Raw genomic sequence first — 22025 nt, forward strand, 5'->3', positions numbered from 1 at the left:
CTCCCTCTGTGTAGAGGTGCAATTTTTTTGTTATTCACTAACTTACCAGTAGGTTTTAGCTCCCTCAGCTGTATTTGTTGACCTGTATGCATCTATATCATGCCACAGTTAATTCATGCATTCTGGACAACCTTACATTATTTGCAAATTTCACTCATCAGTCAGCTTTTTGTGTCTACGTTCTTTAGTTGTTACGGAATGCTTATACTTTTAAAAGTGAACATCAGATGTTGTTTATCACTGCACTCTTATTAGGAAAAGTTTGTAGCGAACTTCATAGGTAGTACTGCCTGTTATTGTTATTTAGATCTGAAAAGCACGGTCTAAGGTAGTGAGATAAATTATTATCAATAAATTGTGGTCTGTGCTGCGTCTCCTCCTTTTCTATTGGTACCGTCCTGGTCCTTGTATCACTGCAAAAAGCTGCTGCTTTTACAGATCATAAGGTCTAACCATATGTAGATTGAGAACAAATGGTCCTACAAACTGGGATTTCTGAAACAAAAAAAGAATTGTAATCTATCATTTGGTTCTTTTTTCATATATAGATATTGTAAAATCAAGGTACATAACAGCATATATTTGATGCATCATCTCAAAATATAATACTATAATGTTGGTATAGAGAATGTTTCTTCCCCCCTGCATTAGGATGTGACTTTGTCGTTCGCGAATTTTCTTCATGACACTTTTTTGCTTGTGGTGAAGTTCTATGGCAGTTTTGTGCAATCTGTACATGTTGCAGCATTAGTTGGACCTGCTTCTTATTGGTTGCTTATTGGACTTCCCCAGCTTACCTGTTTCAATTTCCATGGGCGTGTTACAGTTGCATCTGTCAAGAACTTCCAGCTTGTCATGACGACAAATGGTGCAGCCAAGAGCTGTTGTTGATCTGTGTGGCCAAGAGCTGTTGTTGATCTACCATTCAAAATTAATAGGAACGCATGATTCTTTGACGCCAAATTCTAGGGGGAAAGGACGCCGACGACATTCATTCAATGTTAAAACATGAAGCTGCTAATCTCATCAAAGGCCTGACAGAGGACACATCGATTGCACGTCTGATCACCATAAATAAAAATTTGTAAAGCAAAAATATATGCCTCTTGACATGTCTGATCAGTTCTCTATAATTTCTGTAAATCTGGAAAAATGTTTCCTTATTATCAAACTAATAATTAATTTTCTGAAAATCTGGAAATATAATTCTTTTTCATTAAACATAGAAATATATTTCTGGAAATATATTTCTCAGTCATCACACACACACCAAAATTAGAATCGAAAAGATTTTTCCCATTCATTTTTTTCAAGAAATATATTTCTAATTCCACATTTCCAAGCCATCAAACGGCCCCTTAAGTTTTTTAAAAAAATTGCATAAATTTAATTATTTAAAAGAGATAAAAACGATTTGAAATAAATTTCTTAATTTAAGCACTAATATGCAACATTTCAAACAATGAGCGGTAACTTGTAAACCGGCTACTTATTTATTCACTCGGGGTGAAAAAGGCCGAAGATGATATTATTGTTCTAAACATCAAAAACATAAATTAATTGGTGCCTTCAAAATCATGAAATTTATACCAAAATGGAATAACACGAGAAAGAAGGGAGTCACCTTTTAGAAAACCAAAGCAAGAGAGGGAAAAGGGAGTCACCTTTGGAAAACCAAAGCAAGAGAGGGAAGGATCTGAACCATCAGGTTGAGGATGGACGATCAGAAAGCCTTTATCTTATGGCGGTCCCTTCTCTGTATGCCAATCACGTGACCATGGACGTTGTGGTTGGTGGGTCCCACTGGAGGGGAAATGGCGGAGGGAAACCAAAAGGGCCCCCGAAATCGTCTTCCGTACGGAGGCAACTGTTAGTTGTCGGTAAGCAGGTCAATGGGCACGCGAAATCGGACCAACGAGTCTCCGCCTTGGTTTAGAACAAAGCCCCTGGTTGACCGGAACTTGGCCGCGTTGTCTCTTGCTCTCTCAGAACCAAGCCCCTGGCTGACCGGAACTTGGCCGCGCTGTCTCTTGCTCTCTCTCCCTCCTCCTTCCTTCTCCTGTAAGCATGTCGCCATTCTGATAATCTTTGACGTCCTGTCTTTGTTCGTGCATTGTCATGGGTTTATCGATTGTTCTGTATTAGGTCTGGCCGCTTCCTTCCATCGGCTCTGTTTCAATCAATTCCCTCTTTTCTTGGGTCATTTGGATGTCACTTTCGGTTCTGAACCATTTGTTTTGGCTCTAGGGTTCTCGTTTTTGGTTGGCAATTTTAGGAGAGATTTTGGCTTGTTTCAAGGCCAATGATCTAGTTTCTATGTTTCGTGGTCCCCCTTTTCTGGGTTATCGTTTCTCTGCTTCGTTTCTTTATTGATCTCATTGACGTCGAGGTTGTCGACGTTTCTTGTTTTGGCGCTTAGCGGTTGTCTCGTCGATCCAGGGTTTTGGTCTTAACTGTTTACTTCATTTTCTGGACATTGATTTGGAGCCTGATACTTGTAGTTCATTTGAATTTCTCTTTCTTCTTTTTTACGTCTGGCGGATTGTTGATTGGTTGCTTGACTATTGGTCGTTCTATGTATCTTGGTGCAGTGACAGAGAGGAGTTTAATGTTTTGAGGGGGCAAGATGTCCAGAGTGGAGACCGTGGAGGCAGTCCTGAGTAGGGAGCGCCGGGGTGGGGCTGATGTGTTCGGGCAAGCTGTTAGCGGCATTGCGGGAATCGTCCCCTCCTCTCTTGCAAGGAGCGCAGATATTGATGCGATACTCAGAGCAGCTGACGAAGTACAAGAAGATGATCCCAATGTCGCTCGGATTTGTGAGTTCTTTCAATCTTACGGTTTGAAATTTTCTGCGTCTGCTGGTGCGATAGCGTGATTGTGTTTTACTTTTAGTTGTTTCATGGGCTTGTGTTCCTGTGAAGTTTAGGTGTCATTTGACCTGAAAATGGAGTTTGCCATTTTGGTATACCCGGTATGATGATGACTTTTGATTCATTTAATAATAGATGCTCTTCTCCGATGCATTGACGAAGTTCGGTATTTTGTCGAAATGAAATATTTCTGTTGTAGAAACCATGCCCATCCTAGAAGCAAGTACCACACGTGTTTCTTTGTCTCCAATTCTGTGAAGATGACTGTTTCAATGGTTAGTTAGCTGGATTTCCATGAAAATTCTGATCATAACAAACCCATATGGAGTGTCATGATCTTCAGATCCTTATTTTGGGATCTCTCAAGACTGGATTTGAGTCGCATAGTGTGTACAATAAAGAAAATAAAACACCCTGATGTTAGTTTTCTGAAAATTATCAAGAGTCTGATTGTTTGGCGAATGCTGCTTGAGCATCTTCTAGAAGTTGAAAACACTGGCCTTATTGAATTTATACATCAAGTTTCTGCTTTTAGTTTCAATTAGCGGGGCCACTGAAGTTTATGCATCATATTTTCGATATTTGTTTCTGATGACCAATGCACTTGAATGAATAAAGTATTTATTGGGTTGGGGTTTTTCAGTTATATTCTTCTTGGCCAAAAACCTGGGTTCTTTAATGGTTCATTGGATGGTAACTATTTGCATGAAGCTAGCATGATTTGCGACCCTGATCTTGCACTATAAGCTCTAGCCTGCTAGCAAGTGCTTAGTCACGGGCCTGTGAATGTGGACTTGTTGGCGTTACTTAATGGAAAAATTACAATCAAGAAAGATAAAGATATTGAGAGTTTTCTATTTGTCTATCTTTGTGGATAACTTTAAGCTGAATTTAGACATTCTTTCAGAAAAGAGTATTGTCTAGCACTCATTGAAGATGGATCCCAAACATTATGTTACTGTTCTCACCGATCCTTGAAAGTTTTATTGAATGTATCGTTACTGATAAGACAATCCAGAGCTGCAGGCCAAGCTGTGATGGTTTTTATAATTCAGATCCTTCAGATATCTTAACTCCCTTGAAACCTTTCCTCTTCACTGTTTAGCTAGGTAAAGTTCCTTCTGATCACTAGTGAAGAAGTTTGAAATAATCAAAAGCCAAATTTTGGTATTTAGTTTCAGCATAACTGTTTGAAATGATGTAACCATGTTATATTCCATTATTGGTTCAATAATTCCAAAAGGCTACTATATTGTTGTCCCTGCACTCATAGTTGGCCTACCCAATGATTTGGCAAAAGCTTGTTTGGGCCTGCACTTTTGACTTGATGAGTCAACTCGGACAACTTTAGCTGGATCAAGACTGACTTTTATGATTTTTTTGGTACAGTGAAAAGCATGTTGTGAGGAGAAGTTATCTGGGACTACTTCACCCGTGCTTGATGGCCTGATATGAATCATGTATACAGCTTTCACATGAGTGAAGAATGTCTCATAAATCAAACACACTCTTAATTCAAAGGAGATTCAGAGTTTAATGCCCTCCGAGTGTCTCTCTTGAAACTTGTCAAAGCCTGTTAAAATGTCTATGTCCAACAACACAAATTAAGGATAAAGAAACCTAATGGTCAATAAGGAAATAATTTATTCTTCACAGTTTGGGAGTTATTAGAATTGATATAACTTGATGGTTCTGCATCAACCTCTCAGTGAAGACGGTTAAGCTCTTATTAGTAAATTCCAGACTTGGTGTAAACAAATGAACCCAATTTGAACAGTTTGAATACACACTTATAGCTTGGATGAGTTGATTGAGTTACACCGTCTTAGCCAGGTTTTAGTTGTAACCAGTTCAATCCAAAAGTATAAGTGGGTGCTTGCCTACTTGGACTGTGTTGCCACTTTCCAGGTCACTAGTTAGGATTCAGTGAGTTTGCCAATTTATGATGTCACTTAGTTCATTAGTTTCATTCACAATGAAATACTCCTTAGTGTTGGATGTATTGGGGGGGAGTAGCTGAGAGCTATTGCTGCTCCATCGATGTGTAACTAAAAATGTTTGAGATAGTTTGCTTCTTGTAGGTGGTAAATTCACATATTCTGACTTGTTTGAAAACCTAATATAGAAATAGGGATTGAATAAGCTTAGCTGCCTAGAATACGCCTTGATGAAGAAAAACTGGTGAAGGAAAGTCAAAGTAGTAAATATAGGCTAGGGACAGATAAACATTGTTCCATCTTAGAATAAGTTAGACGAATATGAAACATCAACCTGGGAAAAAATAGCATTAGGGAAGGATGATGGTTAATTGAAAGTTGAAACAAGTTATGACAGAAATCAGTATGGTGAATAGCCATTTCCTTAATAGACTGGAGTTATAAGATACAATGTTGTGAAGCTTCACTTTATATATATATATATATATATATATATATATATATATATATCATATGCATAGAATGATTCTATTTTTAGATAGTTTCTGTGATTGATTAGATGCAATTCTTGTGTAGAACACCTGTAAAATGCATGGAGTTTGGACCTTGATTGAAAGATGGACATAAATGGGTGGAAAAGAAGAAAATATCATGATAGATACAAATGGAAAATAAGGAGAGGGCTGAAAGATAGTGTAGGAAGAGAGATGGAATTAAGATAACATGAAGAAGTTTTTTGGAGTTTCTAATATCACATTAACAGTGAAGGAAGAGATAGGGAATTAAGATAACATGAAGAAGGCTTTTGGGAGTTTACTTCAATAATGATATACTCTAATGTCACATTAACAAGTATAATAGTATGCTGTGGAATGTGAACTGCAGTCAAGTAATATCCAAATTATGGACTTGGTGCTATGGGCAGGGTTGGTTGGGAGCGATATACTGGGCGGGCAACTTGATCTTATGTAATGAGATCCATATCCACAAATAAAGGAGGCATGAAATAGCATCTTCTTCTCATAAGGTGCGAGATTCGTTGGGTCATAACTGAGGACCCGAAACACACAAGAGTCTGAAGACTGAAACTAAGAAATGCATGACAGGCTCCCCACACAAGCCTTATTGATACTGTACCTAACACATTCCTTGTTACTATTTTTCTCAACGACATTCTTTCAATGTGTCGATAAGATCTTATAAAGGCCTGAGACTCACTTTTTTCATTTTTTCTTTGTTTCTGTCCTATATAATACATCTTACATGTCCAAATATGTTTTGTAGTGTTCTTTTTATGTTTTTGGACATGGGAATACATTTATATAGTTTTGTAGAAAAAATAAGAGTCCAATTGACTGGTCCTGTACAAGTGTTGATAGATATGTCCGAGCGTTTATTTTGCCAAGATCAGCCATGTTGAGCATTTTAAACTTGTTGAGCACCGACATTGGCACCAGATTATCACTGCCCACACAACATAGTTTTTGTTTCTTCTAATTCATTGGTTTAAACGTGTTGGACACTGACATTGGTATCCATGTCTGCACCTCAGTTTTTCCTTCTTCTAATTCATTGATTTGTATGCAGAGTTGCTTGAATAAATCATGCAAAGAAGGCCTGTTAGGCTGTTAATGATATCTTTGGTTTTGTAATGTTAGACTTTGTCGAATGTGAACAAACCTGTAAAAGGATAGTAACAAAGTTTCTTGTAAGGTGCAAGAGTTATTACGCCCATAAGTTTTCAAATAGAATTATTTAGGAAACTTTTAAACTAAAGTGACTGTTTTCGAAAAAAATTCTTTTAATATGGGTAAATTTTGTAGAGAGGGTTTATCAACTGCATGTGCCTCCCTTCTTCCTTTCAAAGTAAATAGAGAAAGAGAGAGGGTTTGAGAGAGTGAGATAGGGAGACAAGAGAGAACGAGAGAGAAAGAGCAGGAGAGGTGAAGAGAGAAAGAGGGAGAATGAGTGAGAAGAGACAAGGGAGGAAGAGAGAAAACAAGGGAGTGAGAGAAAAAGAAGAGATGATCGTAGAAAAGTTAAGTTCATTAAATTTGCTTCATTCTTCAATTATTTTTAAAATTTCTTCTTAGATTAGAGTGTGAATCTCTTCCTTGTCAATTTGTAATAGAGAATCACTTGTTTATCAGTTTTAGCATGGGATTCATAATGGAAGTGATATTTCTTGTCTATAAAGGGCCAGATGGGTCATATGGTTGAATTTTGAAGGTTGTTTTTATTAGTTCAGGTATTGATGGCTAAGGAAGAAGTTTTGAGTATAGAATGTTGGGAAAAAAAAGAAATTTAAGTTATGTTTTAGTTTCAGATGGGGCTGAAGCTGCACGGCTCCTTTTTGGATTTTAATTAGAGTTAATTTCAAAATAAAATGGGGGCTTTGATAATGTGGTATGAGTTAGATTAAAAGAAAAAAGTAAAGTTGGAGAAGACTTGGCAGCAGGTTGAGGGATTCATTGTTGGTTACGTAGCTGGACATAAGAAAGGTTGAGGTACCTAATTGAGGTAATAACTGAGTATGTTATCTAATTTGTATTAGATGGGTTGGAACGTGAAACCGCACTCAAGGACATGCCTGGAGAGCATACTGAATAGTGTTTTATCGTCTGGTGAGCAGATTTTAGTATAATTTCTTTAAAGCATAAACTCTTGCTTGTTTAGATGAAATTAGCATTGATGGTTACATTCTAATATACAACAGATTGTTAACATAGCAGAATTTTTAATGTCTGGTTATAAGATATTTAGTTATTTTATTAAGTAGATAATATAGAAAATGGAGCATGACCGACCGCTTGCTTAACCGTGATTTGTTGAGTTATATGCTAAACAAATTTAAATTTAGATGTTCATAGCTATTTTAAGTTGTTTAGAGCATCTTTTGTGATCACGTCATTAGATCATATATGATTGAGCCATCTGATGAAAGAATAGAATTAAGTCTACAAGCATGGTTAGAATTATGATTAAAAATATCAGATTATGTTATACTACAGAGATTGATTTGTTATAAAATGAGAAGACAAATTTATCAGAATTCTAATAAAACTCTGCAAGTCCCTATTGTGACTGGCTGGAAGGACTGCTTAAGGGCAGTAACCAATGATAGCCCGCAAGGGGTAAAGAGCAAGTCCACTTAAAAAAGAAATCATATTCCTTTTCCAAATTGTATATCAGTTTGAAGTTCAGAGGTTATAAAAACCTCACCTCTTCATCTGTAAGAATCAGCAATCAAGTGGTTTTGGAGCACCTCTTCTCAATTGCCATTCGAGCCCTCTCCCCACTTATCTATCCTTTGCTCCTCATTTTCTCTTGGTTCTTGAAGCTATTTTCTGTACACGCACTGGTGCATTTTTCTGGCTCATTCAATTTGGTATCAGTGCCTTCAGTACGGTTGTGGACTTGTAAGTATGCTTGCTTATTAATGAATGTTATCTTTGTTTATTTTTTTTTTCTTTTTTGTGTTTATAGTCCATAAGTCCAAAGAGAAAGTCCCTTTCCATGTATCTCAGCACACACCTATATAATCTGTGACCATGAATCTACAACTTGCATTCCAAACTCTAGCCGCAACCAAGGTCCATGCATAGGAACTATGGGTTACAAAAAAGAGCTATTAGAACATGATTTGTTTATGATATTGTTCTTGTGTTTCTGAGTTCTTTAAGAGAGAGAGAGAGAGAGAGAGAGAGAGATGCAAGATTCCATGAAGGAGCAAGTGCTGCAAGTATGAGACCTCAAGTGGAGAGCAAGTCTCTCTTGAGGTGATATAGCGAACTTAAGTAAGAGATTAATATGAGAAAGTTAGAAATCCAACAATAGACAATTACGTTTTAAGCTTTTTAAGCTTAAAACAATGCTAAGAGAAATGCTTGAAAGTTGTTTATGTGGTGTTATCTCTTAAACTGTTGATGTCACGTATTTGCTTTCAATTGTTATGATCTTACAGTGTGATGCTCACTGAGTCGGTAGGACTGATTCTTTTGTACGTTTCCCTTTTTCAACTGAGTAAGATAGAATTTTTGAGCAGGCAGCTAAGCATCAGTTAGACTTAAGCCTCCGAGTTCTCAGCAGAATAGGTAGAATTAGATCCATCTTTATTGATTATGCATTGCATATCATGTAGAGAGCACCCGTTACATTTAAATTTCCAGCTCATATTATCAGTTATAAGTTGAAAGTTTATCCTAGTGACCGTTAGATTTTGAATTATGAAAGAAAACTACAGATTTCTCCTCACCACCTAGAGCAGGGGGTGACATGAACAGTCCAAGAGAAAACCTGTCCACTTGCTCCCAATTCCAACAACCAGAAAGAAGAACAAAGTTCCGTGTCGTCGACACCAGAAGGTTGAAGACTAGAGCTAAACCCAAGAAATGCAATACATAGTAGAGTGTCAAACATCTCTTCTTGCCATATTGGCAATCCGCCATAAAATCAGCTACCCAAAATTCAACAACCCCTAGACACTTCCCCAAATAAAAAAATATAGGTTCCAGTAAGCAAAAGCAACGAGCTAGCATCCGAACTTAATGGTTACTTACCGGGAGGTGGCTTCTTTGACCTCCGGTTCGATCCATGTTTCCTTCCCCTCCTATCCACAGATTGCGCAGGAGTAATTTGCTCCGTCAAGCAATTCTTCAGGAATTTCGGCGGCCCTGTTACCTAACAAACAAATTTTTCGGTTTGGATATGGAAGGCAATGCAAGAAACATAGTCCTTTCATTTTTTGCAAGGGCTTCTATCGATACAAAGAACGACTGCAAAGGGAAAGGGAAGAATCGTTTACGATGGAGAAGGCATCTGCCGCAGACGGCAAACGCGTCACAGTTATGTCATTTCAATTTCAGTAGGGCATCAGGTTGTTTAGGTGATTTAACTCTATTTAAGTGTGTGCTTGTTTATGTTTATTAAAATTTAGCCTTGAGTAAGACCTTTTCTTTCATAGTTGCATTAGAATTAACATAAGTTTTTCTGGTTTTGAGTATGTTTCTTGGATCGCTTGTCACCTCCTTTTTCTTTTTAAATTTTGTCAATTAAATTAATTAGCAATTGAACTGTAAGATTGCATATACTGCTTAATCGGTTGATGGTTTAATTTAAGAAGATAGGATTAGCTCATTTCATAATTTACTTGTTTTAAGTCCAAATTAATTTGTGGCTTGTTCGTGGAAAAGGTTCTAGGCTAGAATTACTTTCCCTTTTATTGTGTTACTTTGTTGCATTTAAGAATAATTGCTAAATTTTAGGATTTGTTTCCTAGCCTCTAGGCAGCCTTCCTATTTCATAGGATAGATTCCTTATCAATTTGGATTATAATTTAAGATTTTCTTTTTTACGATTGTACTAGAATTTACCTAGGTTAAATTATTTTTTCTAGAGAAGTTTTAAGTTTATAAGTAATGTCCTAATTTAAAGGTTAATGTTTACTAGGGTTAGTGTTCCCCACTAGTGGGGTGATATTCTCCTAGACTCTGGGATGGACCTAAAGGGGGCCGGTAGGGGCCCTGGCACCCCCTAAAAAAAAAAATTAAAAATTTACATGTAAATTTTAGAAAATTTCACTTATCCTATATAAAATTTTTGAAAAATGATATTTTGGCCTTTGTCAAAATTTAGAAACTTTAATTCAACCCCTCTCATGAAAAATTTTTGGCTCCGCCCCTGCTCCTAATCCAAATTCCCAAAGGTCGACCTCTAGTTGGGCCCCACTTAGTCATGAGCATTTATCTTAGTTTAATTTTGTTTTATCTTAAATACCAGTGATGCATGAAATGTATCATATTTTAATCATTAGATATGTGCATGGATCCATATTTTCAATGTTTAAATCCCATTTTATATTGTTTATGATATTAGAGTGTTTCAATTCAAATTGCAAAAAACTGAGCTAAATTGAGAAAGCTATGCACGTTTCTAGGTCAATTTTGTAGGAAGATTTAGATCCAAATCCACCCAAAGAGGCCAATATGGATTTCAGATAATGTCTATTCATAAATCCAAGCCCAAGGTCATGATCCATGGAGAAGAAACAAAAAATATTTTAGAAATGCCAATGTAGGGACAATTTTAGGTTTTTTTAACATGCAAAGGGTATTTTTTCTTTATGTTGAAGTATTATGCTGACATTCACTTTAATATATGGAAACACGACAAATATAAAAGGAGCACCTATACATAAGTAATCTATGCATGAATATACTTGGTTGTACAGTTATTGGAGGCATGAGTCTAGGAAATTATTCAAAGAACTTGTAGGTCCTCAATCTGATGGTAAAATAGACATTCCACAAAATTATTTGGAGTCTGTTACCAACTATTTTGCTAAAGATATGTATATCACATATATATATATATATATATATACATACATATATATATATATATATATATATATACATACATATATATATATATATATATATATATACATACATAATATATATATATATATATATATATATATACATACATACATACATATATATATATATATATATATATATATACATATATATAATGAGTTTGTAATATAAAGAAAATATTACGCAGAAATATGAATATGTATTTCTTATATTAAACTGCTTTCGTGTTTCAAGAAATCAGCAAAAAAAATACAGAGGCATGCTAAATAAAAGTAGCTATCAATTGTATTATTTTGGGTGGCAAGGCTTCACTGCCCTCACGCTTTGCATATATGTTTATTTGTTCCAACACTTGTGACAAAATTCTATATTCATGGGCATGCCACGTACTCTTGATTGCTTCATTTGGCAATTTGGCAAGTGCTTTGTTTAACTAACCACAAACCAACTATCAACTATCATTCAGCTAACGAGAAACCAACTATCATTCAGCTGAAATAATATTTGAAGCTACCTCTAAAGTTTTGGTCATCCAAACATAAATTGGGTTTTAAAAAGTGAAAACCTGATTTTCAAAACCCCATTAAACGTTGCCCTTGGATGACACCCCAGAATGGGGGGTTTCCTTTGAAACCAGGTTTTAGAAATGTTTGGATGTTGGGATGACACCCCAGAATCGGGGGTTTCCCTTGCTTCCTTTTTCCACCGCAACCCACCATTTCCACCGATTCTACTTTTGGCCATCAAATAAGGAAATTTGTTTCCAGAAGCAAGGAGAAGGAGAGTATTGGGCTGAAGATGAAAAGTTTTGGGATTAAGAGCAAGATGAATGGCTAAGGTGGTGTTATCTTCAACCTGGACGATCTTCGACGGTTGGTGGAGCAGTTACAGGTGATTGTGGATTGATGGAATAATAAAGCAGAAAAAAGGGGACACCAGCAATCGTTCGAGAAGCTTCCAATCGAGTTCATCATTCTCTCTTCTCTCTCTCTCTCTCTCTCTCTCTCTTTCTGTTTCTTGATAAGAAACCCTGCGTATCAGTCGGAACTGTGCCTCTCGATTAGCTGACAATCGTATTGATCTTCCGTCGAGACCCCTAAACAGAATGAAGATTCTATTCTTCTCGGAACGAAAATTTCCTTGGGATGCATCTTTCTTAACTCATTCAGCGTAAGCAGCTCCGCAACTAAAGTGCATTGCTTTCCATGATATAACAAGGTACATTTGTCTCACCTTTGCTTTTATGGCCAGGTATATGTGCAATCTTTCAAGGTATTCTGGAGTTTCTCAACTAGATGTTCAAATGTGAAATGCATTTTCTACAATATTTAAGCTAATGATTGTCAACAGCAGCTATACTTTGAACTTGCGAATATGAAGGTTGAACAATATGTCATCTTTTACGAAATGGTGCATATCTTGTCATTGCGTATGACCTTGTTTTTCCAGTACAGTAATTAACTTGTAGAAGCTAAAGCGAGCATACAATAATTAAAATGTAAGTTTTTTACTTAAATTCATATAAAGAACTGTTGTAAGTTTTTTGTCAGTAAACTAATGAAAAATAGTTAAATATATTCATATTACATAGAAATAGTGTTGCTTTCTTTATATGTTGAAAACATTCTGAAATTATCATGCAATTTTTCATGTTTTTGCTAGATGTTGAGATGCTAGGACCGTGGTGCTCTTGTTTGCAGCTTTTTCATGTGAAAACAGGTGATATTTATTGAATTGAATACCATGCAGTTATCACATTTATAATATTGTTCCATGTTGTTGCCTTGTGCCCTTGTTCATAAGGCCATCTATGTATGTTGATTGCTGACGCCTGACTTTACTGTTTATGTTGCTGCTTTAGCCTCCTGTGATTTCCTAATATTGTGCTTTCACAATTACAAACAATGATGTGCCTTGATTTATTCTTAGTACGTTCCAAGTGGAAGGTGGAAATTTCAAGTTCTTGTAGTCCATCAACGGAAGAGGAAAATTGAAAAAAATCCTAGATATGAGCATTGAAGAAAAATCCTATGAAGTTGAGAAAGTTAAGACTAGGAAATGCTATTGAGTCTGGCGATCAAGCGTCTGCAAGGATCTAGCAAGAAAATGTCTTGACGGAGAAGCCAAAATGCTCTATAAGATCTTGGCAGGTAACAAAATGAGAGTTGAGAGATGGGCTCGGGGCTTGTGTAGTCGTTCCTCTGAGTCAATAATCGAGAGTACCGGGTAGGCATAAAGGTGATTTATGTCTATTTCGCGAAGATAATGACTTACGAACTTTTGGCTCGTTGAAAACCCGTAAGGTGAAGCGGGTTGGACACGTCACAAAGCTATACATAACCACCAAAGCGGTGGAGCTTCGTAGTAGCCTTTGGGGTGGTGAGGTATTCCCTCAAAGGTGAAGGTCGGCTCAAAAAAAAAAAAAATCTAGTGTTCTGAAAAAAAGTTTGAAAGGCAAAAAGCCGAATGCAAAAGAAAAAAATGAAGAAAAAACAAGAAAAAAGCAAAATGTGCCTGCCAAAAGATGAAATACATGAAGGCTGAACTCACAAGAATTGAATGCGACAATCTTTCGTGGATGTACGATTTTGGGGTCAATATCTGCTCCTTTTTTTGATTATCTAGGATGTCGAGGATGATTTCTTTTTGTTAATATTCTGGAAATTGAAAGACATTCTCTCTAGAGATTGGACAACATTGATGCGAAATAAAACCTAATGCTTGTATGGTACTAAAAGTACACCAAGGTTATATTATTTGCACAACACGAGCACTCAAGCCTATGAGTTGAATTGATCATTTTTGAACTATTTCGAAATTCAAAGTAAAAACTTGATGTCTCTTGTATGTTTCAAGAGCTTCCTAGCCATAGTAAAAACTAACCAATCCCCCTTTGGTCTTAAAAATGTTTGCCCATTTCATTACCAAATTGTTGGTCCTTCTGTGAAATAGATGAAACCCCTCAAACCACAGTGTAATATATGCTGCATAAACATAATAAAATAACAACTAGATGCTACCTAAAATATACACACTTTCATTGGAAATAATCAAAACTGACCACTTAAATGTCTCCTAATATTTAAATGGTATCAGAAAATAGGTTCTACATGAGTTGGTGCAACTATTTGGGTATTCATCCTGCATGGAACAAGTATGCAAGTTTGAGCTGTTCTATGTTATTGCATAAAGCATACCGTTTCATGAGTAAATGATAAATCTTTGTCCTATTTTGTAGTCTGGATCTCAGCAAGGAGAAGAAGATAACACTGATTTCCTTGTACTTCTTGATCTGGGGCATCAGATTCTTGCCTGAGTGCTTATGTTACATTTTTCATCATGTATGTAAGCCATTTCTTTGATGCCCATTGTTTCTGTGAAAAAAATTATTTTATGAGATCAACTGGTTTCCTTTTACTTTTTCATCTGGGTTAAGTGGCAAAACCAGATTCATGCTTAATCGCTTGTTTTACTTTTTTCATCATGTTTGGATGCCACTTTCTTATTTCATCCTAGGTGAACTTTTATCGTACAAAAGACCATATATCTATGCTTATGCTGAATGGTTTTTTGGTGGACTGAATGGTTTCTTGGTGGACGTTCGATTCACCATCTGTGGAATGTGCTCCTTTAACGTATGGTGAAATCAATCAAATATCCACATGATGCTCCACGATGAGTGGACCACCTGTTCCATTGAAGACACAAAGTGCTTAGTGGTTAGGTGATCACGTGCTAACATCATTCTGGCTCGAATGGTAATAGCTTTCCTTATAAGTCGTTAAAGTCAGGCATAAACTGTTTGTTACAATTCTAGATGGCTATTTAGGGGACATGAGGTCAGCTTCCAGCTGGCAATGTCTTTCTTGGCAAATTATTTTTGGAAAATGTTTTTCTTTTGTTTTGAGGGAAGCTTATGTTATGTGCCATTTCTCAACCTGTCACTTCTTAGATGGCTTAACTGAACAATGGGATGAACACAGAATGCTGTCAGGTGTCATAGATTTTATTTTATAAGGGTAGGCAGTCTCTCTTGGGATAAAAGTCTATGTCACATGGGGTAGGGTGCAGGATGTGGCAACTTCCAAAAAATATTGGGTGCAGGTGCGGCAAGAACATATACATATAAATATATATACATATACATATGTTATTTGTTATAAAAAAATGAAAAAAAAAAAGAGAAAAGAAGAACGGATGTAGTCAGCAGCATCATATTCTGATTCGGTTTTTACCGAGTCAGGTGCCGTGTCGAGCCGCACCTGCACCTGAGTCGACTCGGGTGCGCCACCATATTTGGCACACCCGTGTGACTTAGATGAGAGTCTGGGTGGAATTCTTTGTGGATCATGCTGGAACTCTTTGCTGTCTTCATAAATGACTTAATTGCTATAAGGAGGTTAACAAAGTACCCAATTTTGCAATATAAGTTGCATGTTACCAAGTCATCCATGAGTCATAATGTTTGTGGGGTCGGATCCATAAAGCATCCAAATAATTGTTCTAACTTCTAATAGCAATAGTGTTCACTGGACGGTAGGATGTTATTATTAGCTCCACATTTAGGATGTTATTATAAGCTCCACATTTAAGTTCTTGTGTTTATGAATGTAATTCCTAAGTTCCTAATGGTCTTTTGATTGTAATTGTGTAGATGGTAAGAGAGATGGAAGAGATGTTGCGGCAGCGTGTGGCACAACCAGCCAACAGTTGCTCTTCTTCTAGTGGTGTTTCATTCCTTGACCAAATAATTTCTCCGCTTTATGCTGCGGTAAAATTTTTAATCCTTTTTGTCAAGCTTATTTACATTATAAAACTAAAGCTAAATATACTTGACTCAGACTGAAAGCTAGAGAAGTGGGTAAGCAGCTGTTAGTTGTTACTGTCTGCTGACTTCCCAGATTGATCAAGTTTATTTAAGCTGATTTTATTTAAGTGAAGAGACAGAAGCTTGGAATAGGAAATAAAAGAAAGAAAAGGGAGTCTCAAGAAACCCTGTTCTTTCCTTGCCCCTTTGTGTCAATGCTAGCAGGTTTTCCAGCTGCGGTAGAGAAGGAGCTGCAAAATGTACGTATGATGTATATATTTAAAATAATATATTCGACGTATATGATATATGTATATTTATAATATCCGTATACATTAACGTATAACATGTATGTAGCACTATGTACGTATGATACTATGATGTAATATATGTGATATATAAGTATTATATATGACATATACTATACATTATAACACATATAATACAATATATATGTATAATACATGTTGCAATTTTATTAATAGTTATAATTACATATATAATAATATACGTGTATACACATATATTATACATAAATAATATGTATGTATAATAAATAAACCGTATGTATGTATATGTACATGTGTATATATACATATACATATGTGTACATGTAGGAATACATTTATAGTATACAACAATATATACAATATACATTATGTATAATGTACATATAATGTACATTATAACATGTGTGTACATGTGTACAATGTACATATAATATACATTATAATATGTATATACGATATATATGCTATATTATGTATACATAATATACATGTGACATATATCACATGCATATCATGTATAATATACTTGTATATTATATATATTATGTGAAATATAACGTATATACTGTTTTATGTTGCTGCTTTAGCCTCCTGTAATTTCCTAATATTGTGCTTTCACAATTACTGTCCCTGTTGGATCTTTGTATGCAATCTCTATTTATGCTTCATCTGCTACTTTTGAAAACTTGATGCATGTTATAGTCCTTCACAATGTCCAGAGAGATTGTTCCTCATGTCATTTGCTTGTTTAAATGTGTTAACAACTGCAAATTGAAGGCTTGGTATTGCATCAGGAAATGACTAATGATAGAAATATTTTCATTTGTTACTTTATACTGGATAACGAAAACAACTATATCCTATTCCTAAATGGTCATTCCATTGTCAAAGCATGTATGGTTATGTACGTGCCTTTTGTACCTCTTCATAATTTGAGCATTTCACTACGTCAATGCTTCTGGCTTCTTGTTATGTCAACTTCTTGATTAATCACATAACAATTAAGCTAAGTGGATCATGTTTGTGTATTACATTTTTTGTGTATATAATAGAAGACGTTTTTAGTTTGTGTCACTGTTTTTATCCATTTTTTGCAGCATCTGTCCCTCTGGTTGAAAGTTTAGATGATCAAAAGCTACTTATTATTCTTAATGCTTTTTTACCGGTTCTAAACTTGGAAGTTGATGTTGATTTTATGGTTTATTTTTTCTTCATCCTTTTTTCTGTATTAAACAATATTTTTTAACATGACGCCATAAATTGTCAACTTTTCATTGTGGATTAGCTCATGGGAAGTGTTTATCATCACATGCATCATGCATGTAGGTTTAGGTGGTATTGCTAAGAACTTCACTTTGCTTCTGCTTATGCTGCGTGTGGATGCTGGTGTATACAGTGGACCTTTTCCCTTCTTCTTTAATGTTTATGTCTAAAAATTTTGTTATTAATTTGACTGATAGCACCATCATTATTTATTCTGTTTGTCTTGAAGACTGGAATGTTGGATAGGCAGTTTGAAAATAGTCTTCATCTCTTTTATGTAAGTTAACTTTGTCTAGTTACACGTTAGTTTTTCCCTTGTTTGCTTTGATGTCCAATATTCATGACTGTGTGAAGAGCTTCTGCGTGCGTGCATGTATGTAGCTCTCTCTCTCTCTCTCTCAGCCTGCCTACAGGTGATCTTATTCAATTTCTTTGTGATGACAGTTTAGACACAGAGCTAATCATGGCATGACATCCCTGTGATGCTTCATTATTGCTAGCAGGCAATGGAGTTTCCCTGTATTTGTCTCCTTTTCGCCCTTGATTGGGATACTTTTGTTGCTTCTGTTTAGGTGTTTAGCTAAACATTAAAGCGGATAGGCGTTCGAGGCCGGGCAACAAGCATTTTTTCAAAACTCACTTATTTGAGCAGCGCTGGCATTTTTTTAGCGATGGTGGAGAAACCAGAGTCCTATGGTACAGAAAATTGTGAAAGAACTAGTTGACTCGGACAGCTTGAATTTATGTACGAATAATCTGATTTTTCCAATCTGTTGCAGCCATGTTTTCAATTAGGTGTTCTCGTTTCCCCTTTTCCTATGATGTTCAACCATGGATGGTGGTTTTGGAATTAATGGACACACCTGCCTTTTGGCATTGTAGAAATGGTGGTATGTGTATGCATGACGGAGCTGCACCCCACTACATCGATATGATTAAACAGACGACTCTAGGTGATCGGTTTATAAAGGAAAAGTTTGGCAAGACACCTATAGAATTGGTTGACGGATTGATTCATTTGGACACTCAACGGTACAAGCTTATTTGCGTAGTGCAGAAGTGCGTTTTCTGCTGCTACTTTTTGTACTTAATTTTTTAATTTGGCTTTGGTCTTGATCTTTTTTCCACCTGGTGAGGAGGCTATGTCACAAGAACACTCCATTTTGATTCTCATTAGGTATCCCTTGACATAGAAATTACATTGGAAAGTTGAAAGGAAATCTGGGGCCTGCATGATGTTATTACTCTTCCCCCCACTGAATCCGGTGAATGGTGAGCTCCACTTTGCAAAGGATACAAAGTAGCATCTCCAAGAATATAGCATATCCATAACATAATGTGATTAGCAAAAGTAGAAGATTAAGAAAGGAAAAAAATAAATCCCTACCGCGATGACAATTACTCAAACGAGTTTGTGGAGCCTTAATCGAGTCGAGGTCGAGCTCAACAAGTAATGGTGAGTATCAAACAAGTTTGTCGAGCCTTACTCGAGATGAGATCGAGCTCAACACGGGACTGTCGAGCTCGAGCCGCTGTGGTCAAGGTTATCGAGCTCGAGGTTTCCTTTAGTCGAGCCGAGTTCGAGCTGACTGAACTTGCGCTCGACTCGGCTTGTGCTCACCCCTAGTCTTCTCTAAGGAGACACAAGGCCAGGTGAGAAATAAGATATCATTCAATAGGCAGACATGGATTCCACCATCAGTTCGTGCACTCCTGCTCAAGTAGAAGTCGAAAAGGTGGTTGTACAAAAGAACTTTCTCATTATATTACTTTTTCAAAGTGCTGTTATGTATTATCTGAACCATGCTTCTCTTTCTCAGAGTAAAATCTCAAGATATGACCAAAACAAACCGACAGAAGAGAGATAATGCCATAAGATTTGTAATGCTTGCTAACATCTCTGTCAGTAACTTTTCATCTTCAATTGTTGAAAGTTGTAATGCTTGCTAACATTTTTGCTTGCTCACAATAACTTTCTTCATGTTGCAGGAACTGAATTCTCAAGCACATGCAATCCCATTAGCAGCAAGGCTCATGTCAAGTCGAGGGGAACAGCTTGCAGCAGTGTCATTGTTGCTAGAGCTATCAAAGAACTGTTTATCTTTATGTGAGAAAATTGTCTTTATGTGAGAAAATTGGCTCCAGAGCTGGTGCCATTCTACTTTTGATTACAATAAAAATACAATACTACTGATTCAATGGTAGCTGAAAAAACAAACATGACCCTAAACAACTTGGTGAAGTGTCCAAAAAATATCAAGATCATGGCAGAAAGGACATCTGCAGACTGCATTGCATCGTAATCACTTGACTGCACCTGCGTTTTCTGAACTAGTCTACAGTGTTATTTGCATATACACACAGGGATATGCAATCGCCAGAAGTGACTGAAACATGTATGTATGTATAATATGTAAATCAGGCCCAAATTAGGCAAATACTTCAAGAATATCACTCTTGAATCTCCGACTAGCTCAACAAGACAATACACAAGAGTCCTCTAACAAAAGGATAAAGAACAAGGCAAAAACTACAAGATGTGGCTTAACAAGCCATACATTAAAAGGGGACAACAGTTCCTTATTTATAATACAAGGGAAGAAGAGAGGAGGAGAGGAAATGGCTGTTGGGCCATTTCCAACGGCTAGAATTCTAGTCGTTGGAGAGAGGCCCAACAGCTATTTCCTCTCTTAACTAAAAATAAAGGTGTAAAAAGGAAATAGAAAAATACATAAAAGAAAATGAAAAATTACAAGTATGACCTAGGTACCTTAAAATATACACATATATATCTATGTAAGACATATATTAGCACACTAATATATGTAATGTACATGCACATATATATATATATATATATATATATATATATATATATATATATATATATATATATATATATATATATGAATACATACATTCTAACATCCCCCTCAAACTTACGGTGTGATAACCGAAAGTTTGCCAAGGAGAAATTGAAACGCAAGAGCCTTGGTAAAGAAATCTCCTAGTTGATATTCAGAGGGAACATAGGAGAGATCTATGTTTTTCTGAAGGAACTCTTCACGAACATAATGACAGTCCATCTCTATATGGTTTGTTCTTTCATGAAATGTGTGATTGCTAGTAATATAGATTGCACTTTTGTTGTCGCAGCAAAGCTTGACAGGATTCATGATATGAATTCCCATGTCCTTCAATAAGCTTTTGAGCCACACTATCTCCTTTGTTGTAGTTGCCATCGCACGATACTCAGCATCTGTTGATGATAGTGACACCTTATTTTGTTTCTTGCATCGCCAGGAGATTAAGGAATCACCTAAAAACACACAAAAACCAGTGGTGGAGTGCCTATTGTTGGGATCTCCACCCCAATCAGAAATAGTCCTTTGTTGATAGTGTTTTTCACATAACGGACAATCCGCATTGCCGCTCCCATGTGCACTGAGGTGGGTCTTTGTTGAAATTGGCTTATCACATGCACAGCATGAGCAATGTCAGGTCTGGTGATGGAGAGATACGAGAGAGCGCCAACTATTTGCCGAAAAGGAGTGAGATTCTCCAATATCTCTCCATCATCAATTTTCATTTTTACTCCCAGTGCTTCTGAAGTATTCACAACTTTGTCATCTGAGATACCTGTTCTGTCAACTAATTCACTGGCAAACTTCATTTGAGAAAGAAGATAACCCTGTTTGCTATAAGCAACTTCAATTCCAAGAAAATAAGTTAGTCTTCCCAAATCAGTCATCTGAAAGCATTTGTTAAGAAAATCTTTTATCTCTATAATCCCTTTATCATCACTTCCAGTAATAACCATATCATCAACATACAATAATAAAACAATTACACCTACGAAGGTGGTTTTTACAAACATGGCAGTGTCAGAGTAGCAAGATTGAAAACCTTGATTAAACATGACACTACTAAACTTATCAAACCAGGCCTTGGGAGCTTGTTTTAAACCATAAAGGGCTTTCTTAAGACGTAAAACTTTGTTTTGAGGTACCAGGAGGAGCACTCATGAAAACTTCTTCCTGCAGGTGACCATTGAAGAAAGCATTTTTAACATCTATTTGAAAAATAGTCCAATGTTTAACAGAAGCAATGACAATAAGAGTTCTAACAGAAGTCATGCGAGCAACAGGAGCAAAGGTTTCTTCATAATCAATCCCATATTTTTGAGCATATCCCTTGGCAACAAGTCTGGCTTTGTATCTTTCTAAGGTTCCATCACTTCTAGTTTTGATTTTATAAATCCATCTACATCCAATAGTCTTTTTCCCTGTTGGTAGAGGCACAATATTCCAAGTCTCATTGCTTTCAAGAGCTTTAAGTTCAAGATTCATGGCTTCAATCCAATTGGGATCTTCCTTAGCTTCAAGGTAAGAAGATGGCTCATAAAAAGAATGATGTGCCATAAGACAAGCCTGAAATTTTGGGAAAAAAGACTCATAAGAGATAAATCTTTGAAGAGG

At 36.3% G+C, this 22025-nt stretch overlaps 1 protein-coding gene across 50 annotated transcripts in view; it reads left to right on the plus strand.

The window, feature by feature from the left end:
- The window catches only part of LOC116264067 (SKP1-like protein 1), a 45864-nt gene extending 26118 nt beyond the window's left edge, over positions 1–19746 (plus strand). For 8 of the 50 annotated variants that reach the window (XR_007574655.1, XR_004174776.2, XR_007574659.1 and 5 more), the window contains 7 exons: positions 2592–2816; positions 12850–12906; positions 14426–14528; positions 15842–15958; positions 18120–19283; positions 19368–19449; positions 19537–19746. Coding sequence is in view for 1 of the 50 variants with exons in the window: in XM_031644004.2 (XP_031499864.1) it covers positions 19537–19677 (141 nt within the window). In the remaining 49 variants the exon portion in view is untranslated. The other 42 variants (XR_007574669.1, XR_007574658.1, XR_007574657.1 and 39 more) reach the window with 31 other exon arrangements.
- Positions 19747–22025: the final 2279 nt, after the last annotated feature.

The sequence above is a fragment of the Nymphaea colorata genome, chromosome 11 (assembly GCF_008831285.2).
Source record: "Nymphaea colorata isolate Beijing-Zhang1983 chromosome 11, ASM883128v2, whole genome shotgun sequence".
Taxonomy (NCBI): Eukaryota; Viridiplantae; Streptophyta; class Magnoliopsida; order Nymphaeales; family Nymphaeaceae; genus Nymphaea; species Nymphaea colorata.